The 6,327-nt window shown below is 62.4% G+C and overlaps 1 protein-coding gene across 1 annotated transcript in view; it reads left to right on the top strand.

The window, feature by feature from the left end:
• The first annotated feature begins 390 nt into the window (after positions 1 to 390).
• Positions 391 to 6,327, top strand: part of HCN4 (hyperpolarization activated cyclic nucleotide gated potassium channel 4) — a 47,247-nt gene continuing 41,310 nt past the window's right edge. Inside the window, exon 1 of the mRNA XM_045531583.1 lies at positions 391 to 2,078. Within this exon, the coding sequence (XP_045387539.1) occupies positions 1,297 to 2,078 (782 nt within the window). The 5' untranslated portion in view covers positions 391 to 1,296. The remainder of the gene's footprint in view (positions 2,079 to 6,327) is intronic.

Genomic DNA, 6,327 nt, shown 5'->3' with positions numbered 1-6,327 from the left:
CTCCGCGCTGCAGCCGGCCGGTCCCGCAAAGCCCTCTCAGCGCCGGCCCGGAGAGAACCAGTGCCGGGATCCAGCGCTCGCATCCCGCGTCCGTGGCTGCCGCAGGCGCATTTCCTCGAAGTCTGACCGCCAAGGGCTGGATCCCACCGCACGCCCCGTGCGTGTCTCCCCGAGTTTCCCCCACGCCCTCCTCGCCGGCCGCTGCAAGGCGTCGCGGGGGAAAGACTGGCGCGGGATTCGCCCCCCGCCCATGTCACAGGAAAACCCTGGGAGCCGCCCGACGCAGCGCATTTCCCGGAAACCCCCTCTCCAGGCGGGTTGCGGGAAGGCTGGGGCTCCGCATCCCGACGACCCGCACCCTCCCCCACCGCCGAGGAGCGAAGTGGCCAGGAAAGGCGAGCCGGGAGCTCGGAGAGGGAGACTGGGAAACCCCGCCCCTCCAGTTTGGGATGAGGAATTCGCCCCCGAAGCCGGAGCCCTAGACGCGAGGCGCGCTCCCAGCCCTTAGCCAGGGAAAGACATTCGAGGGCGCAGGACTGAGGACGCCTCTCGCTCCGGCCCCCGCGGCCCCGCGGCCGGCCCGCCCCCAGCCCCTCCGGCCCCGGCCCGCGCGCTCTGCCCCTTTAAGAAGCCCAGGTAGGCAGGCCCGGCCGCGGGACCGCTCCTATGGCAACTCGCGAGCCGCGGCGGCTTCATGAATATTCCGGGGCGCGGGAGCCCGAGCGCCGCCGGAGGGCTCTCCGGGGGAGGCGGCCGTTGATGTAAGCCCAGCGGGCCGCTGGGCTCCGCGCGGCTGCGGCGGGAGCCCCGGGACGGGCCGGCCGGGCTCGGCCGGGGGAGGGAGGCGAGCTCGCGGGGGCCCGGCCACAAAGCCGGGGCAGCGAGACAGACGGACAGCCCGCCCGCGCCGGGACGCACGCGGGAGCCGCGGGCCGTGCGCTCTGCGCTCCCGAGCGGCTCCCCGAGCGCCGCGGCCGCAGCGCCGCTTGTGCCGGCGCCCATTGTTCCCCGCGGGGGCGGGGCGCCTGGAGCCGGGCCGCGCGCCGCGCCCCTGAGCGCGGGAGGGAGGGAGCGCGGGGTCCCCGCGCCCAACCCGGCCCGGGAGGAGGCGCAGCGCGGCGAGCCCGGGACCCGGAGCCGGACTGGGAGCCCCGCGGCGCGCGGCATGGGCGACTGAAGCGGCCCCGCGCCGGCTGTGAAGGACTCGTCCCCACGGGCGGACTGACAGGCGGGCGGACCTGGAGCGGCTCCGCGGCGCCGCGCCCCTGTCCCCGGCCCGGCCCGGCTCCTGGCGCCATGGACAAGCTGCCGCCGTCCATGCGCAAGCGGCTCTACAGCCTCCCGCAGCAGGTGGGGGCCAAGGCGTGGATCATGGACGAGGAAGAGGATGCCGAAGAGGATGGGGCCGGGGGCCGCCAAGACCCCAGCCGCCGGAGCATCCGGCTGCGGCCGCTGCCCTCGCCCTCGCCCTCAGTGGCCGCGGGCAGCACGGAGTCCCGGGGCGCGGCCCTCGGGGCAGCGGACAGCGAGGGGCCGGCCCGCGGCGCGGCCAAGTCCAGCACGAACGGGGACTGCAGGCGCTTCCGCGGGAGCCTGGCCTCGCTGGGCAGCCGGGGCGGCGGCGGCGGCGCGGGCAGCGGCAGCAGTCACGGGCACCTGCATGACTCCGCGGAGGAGCGGCGGCTCATCGCCGAGGGCGACGCGTCCCCCGGCGAGGACAGGACGCCCCCGGGCCTGGCGGCTGAGCCCGAGCGCCCCGGAGCCTCGGCGCAGCCCGCAGCCTCGCCGCCGCCGCCCCAGCAGCCGCCACAGCCGGCTTCCGCCTCCTGCGAGCAGCCGTCCGCTGACACCGCTATCAAAGTGGAGGGAGGCGCGGCCGCGGGCGACCAGATCCTCCCCGAGGCCGAGGTGCGCCTGGGCCAGGCCGGCTTCATGCAGCGCCAGTTCGGGGCCATGCTCCAACCTGGAGTCAACAAATTCTCCCTGAGGATGTTCGGCAGCCAGAAAGCCGTGGAGCGCGAGCAGGAGAGGGTTAAATCAGCGGGGTTTTGGATTATCCACCCCTACAGCGACTTCAGGTAAGGGGCCCGGCGATGTCCCGTGAGTGCTCTGCGCGGTCACAGGCACGCTTCCTCTCCCGGCCCTGCCTCCCAGCCGGAGTTAACTTTCCTTCCTTCCTTGCGCTGGGAGCTCCAAGAGAAGCAGGGAGCCTCTAGGATCTGAGACACCCCCAGGCCTTCTGCACTGCGCTGGGAACTTTCCTCTGTGTTCAGACGCTGGTCTTCCCGGGTCTGGGCCGCATTGGAGACAGGCTGAAAAAGGTGCTCTGATCCTGGCCTAGCCCTAACCACAGCCAGGATAGGGCTCTGCCACCTTAAGCCACACATTCCACCTCCCCCTTCAAGGCTGCAGAGTCAGGGTGGCCATCCTAGAGGCTCCAGGTCATTCTGCCTGCAGAGAGAGCAGGGCCATGAAGGGAGGCAGCCCTCTTAGCAGCCAGGCCAGATCCTTAGGTGCTGACCGCAGGCATTATCTGCCTTTTGGTGCCCTGGGAGACTGGAGCCAGGCCTCTGGGGGGCTGAGGTCACTGGGGCCTGAGGCCCAGGATGAAAGCCCTCTGCATCCACCTTAACCCTGGGCCAAGCCCCTCATTCTGAGTGGTGGACGAGGGAGCAGGCACCCTGGGCAGATGGCATCGGACTGGCAGGGCAGCATGACCTTGCTCATAGTGGTCAGTGAAGATGCCTGGTGTTCTGACTGGTGAGCAGCTGTCCTGTGACCCAAGCTTCTCCAGTGCCCCATCCCCACCCCAGAGGCCCATGCTCCAGCAGCTGATAGGTCTCTCATGGGTCACTTGTGGGTTCCCAAACAAAAGATGTGACTGCCAGTTAGGGAGAGGGACCCTGCCCCCTCCCACACCACCTGAGTCAGATGCCACCAAACAGCAGATACTACTGGAAGCTTGTGGGCATATCTGTGCAAAAAGAGAGATTGTTGGTCACCTCTGGGGTTGGGATCAGGGATACCCTTACCTCAGTCAAGGTCCTGAGATCCCCCAGTGCCCCTCTGGGCTTTCCTGATACATAGTGTTGAGATGGAGGTCTGGGAAACATTCATCTTTTTGAGCTGGGTTTAATTCTCTCATTCTCTGTGTCTCTCTGGCCCTGCCCCCTGTTTGTCTCCCTGCCTTGCCTACCTTGCTTGCCTGCCTATATAAACGAGCATTTTGCCAACCCAGAGCCCTCTTTGCAAACTCCAGGGAAGCTGGGTTTGTAATGAGAGCAAAGCCATTTTCCATCCAATGAGAGAGATTTTTCATGCTGGGAAGGACCAGTCAGACAACACTCAGTGGCTTAAAATAGGTGGTGAACAAAGGCCCCCCCTTTTTTTCTTTTGAGAGGCTACTCTTCCTAACCCTAATATCTAGAGTTCCTCTTTCCAGAGGATGAGGGAGGCCAAAGGGCAGGCTAAACAGAGCCATAGTCATCAAATTGTATAAGCATATGTGGGACCCTCCCATGAGGAACTGTGGCTGGGTTCCCAGTGCCATTTTCCTAAAGAGTGGACTCCCCATTGGCCGGTACTGGGGTCTGAGGATCCCAGGCTGAGCTAGGGAGGAGTGGGCAGGAGCCATGTCTCCTCCACCCCCCAGGTGTCCTGGGTTTCTCCTCTCTCTGAACGCCTCAGCGGTGGTGACAGATAGGCTGTTCCAGTACCAAGCACTTGCGATCGTTGAAGGACCCTCCTCACCCTTGCTCAGCTCTCTGCTGTCTTTGCTGTCAGAAGGCCACTGTTTGGGTTCTCATCACCAAGCCCATTGCCTGGGGTGGGGGGCCTGCAAACGACCAACCCCAGGCACGCCTAGCCTCCACCGATGGCAAGCAGTGATTGAGGCCCTTCTGGGCGCTGGGTCCTACCCTCCTAGTCTCCATTACTTGGATGGCGAAGACTTAGGACTGGGTTGATTTCATCTAATGGAATCCTTCCCCACCTTCCCGGTCTTACCTCTGCCCTTCCTGGTATGTCTGTCTGCAGTCCCCCTGCTGCAGAATCTCCCATGAACTGCAGGCTGCCCGGGACCTGGCCGCAGAGGAGGGTGGTGAGAACAGGGAGAGGGGGATGCAGTAGGATTGTTAAATGGGCGACAGGAAAAGGGGCAGACTGGGCTTTGGGTTTGTGCAATAAGCAACAGGGACTGGTGGCTGGAAGCCCACATCCTCTTTGCACAGCCTTGGAGCTGTCTGGAGCTGGGTGGGGTGTAAGGAAAGAAATCCAAGAAAGACCATCTGAGAGTGTGTCTGGAGGGGCAGTGATCATGCCTCTCCTGCCTCTGGGCCAAAACAGCTAGTCTCATCTTCAGAAGGTCAAAGAGGCAAGGGCCTAGCTAAGTCTCCTAAGCTTAGAAAACCTACCACTCAACCCCACCTAACCCCCACCTCCCCTAGCACCCCAAGCCTCAGTCCCTAGAGCTTCAGCCACTGGCCTTGGGCACCTATATGGAGCCCATTCCCGTTGTCCACCTTAGGCTTCACGAGAGCTTCTGCAAGCATTGCTCAGGCTAGTTGAGGATTTATTCATCATTTTGACGGGCAGGAAGCATTGATCGAGCAGAATTGGTTTAATAAAGAATCGCCAGCAAACCATGATAGATTGAGTTTGCGGTTAGGAGTTCAGGGCCGGCTGTCATGGGCTACTTCCAGCATCTCCTGTTCCTGGGGAGCAAGGCTGGGTGCCTTTTCCAGGGCTGGAGTGGGCTGCACTCTAAGGGACCAGTGTAACCTGGGCCATGGCTGATGATAGGCTTTTCTAGGCTGTTCCCTTCCCCCAACCCCATGCCCCAGCCACCCCTATGTCTCCTCCAGGCTCTACAGCCTGTCTGGCCTCGCCTCCTCTCCCACTCCCCATTTGCCTTTTAAAACTTGTATTTATGGTGTGTTAAGGGAATTGGTCAGGACACAGCAGCCCCTTGAGATATTGCTCCCTGGGCTTCTGCCCAAGGCTGGGTGGGCTCTTGGTTCCTGGATGGGTCCTTCCTTCCACACAAATGGTGTCCTGGAGAACCTGGAACAAATAAAACATAGTATCTGGATAATCCTATTTTACCAAGAGGAGAGAAAGGGAGTGGGAACCCCAAGTGCAGATGTAGCTGGTTTCGTTCCCAGAAGCTGGTCAGGCTTAGGCAGTCTGCCTGGGTGTGTGTATCTAGACGTTTGTCTGAGTGGGTGTCTTGGGGCTGTGTGGGTGGATGTGGGGGCTGGCAGGGAAGTCCCTATGTGGGACGTCAGTTCTGAAACTATTGCGTGTCCCCAGAGCTAGCTCAGCCTTGAGAAAGGAGGCAGGCAGAAGCTTGGCCTTTCTCATCCCCGAGCCCTGCCCTCTCCTAGCCTGAGCGTCCTGAAGCCATGAGGAAGGGAAGGGAAGGGGGGGCCCTCAAGTGTCCTCTCCCTGGGGCAGAAACACCTGGGCTCTAAAATCATGGAAACTGGGCCAGCATCCTGGCAGGTCCCATGGATAGCGTGAACTGACTTTCTGCTACTGGTCCCTGGCACCCTGTCACTGCTATTACTTACCTCCCATCACCTCCCCAGCCCTGTTTGCTATGCTATGGGGTCCTGCTTGGGTAATGAGCCTATCCTGAGCCTCAGTTTTTCTATCTAGAAAATGGGGTTCCTGTTGCCTGTGGCTAAGTCACACACAAATCAGTACAGCTGTGGTTGCCCTGCGGAGGTGAGAAGCTGCAGTGAACTGTGTGAACACACCTCCCCTGCCCTTACTACCTTCTTCCCTCGGTCCTGGGCTCCTGGACAGATTACACGGGCCTCTGTCCTTGGCTCAGTCCAGGGGTTCTGAACTGCTGGGGGTCAGAGACCGCACTGAGAACCTGCTGGAAATTATAGAGTCTCTATCCAGAAAGATACATAGATGTCCACACACGTGCAGTGTAGCACTCAATTTCTGGTGTCTGTGGTCCCCTAAGTTGAGGACCATCTGGGGGCTTGAGGTTGAGAACCCCACTCTAGGTCATCCTAGAAGAGAGCCTGGGCCTGCAGGAGGCGGGCGCTGGCCTCCTAGAGCCAGCCTTGTCTGGAGCCTGGTGGGGGTCCCTCTGTAATCTGGGGCTTGGGCCTCCCAAGGAGATGGTGAAGGGGAAGGAGGTGGCAACCAGGCTCTGGGTCTGGGGTTTCTGAGGCCCCTTCTTGGGTGGGCCTTCCTGGGGACCACTGCCCAGGAATGCTGCTGCTGCTCTAGTGCGAAGAGCCAGGCTGGAAGGAGCTGCAGGCCCTGCGGGCACTGGAGGGGAAGGGTGCCTTGTTGCAGAGGGGAATT

The sequence above is a fragment of the Lemur catta genome, chromosome 1 (assembly GCF_020740605.2).
Source record: "Lemur catta isolate mLemCat1 chromosome 1, mLemCat1.pri, whole genome shotgun sequence".
Lineage (NCBI taxonomy): Eukaryota > Metazoa > Chordata > Mammalia > Primates > Lemuridae > Lemur > Lemur catta.
This window is presented reverse-complemented; position numbering and strand designations above follow the sequence as displayed.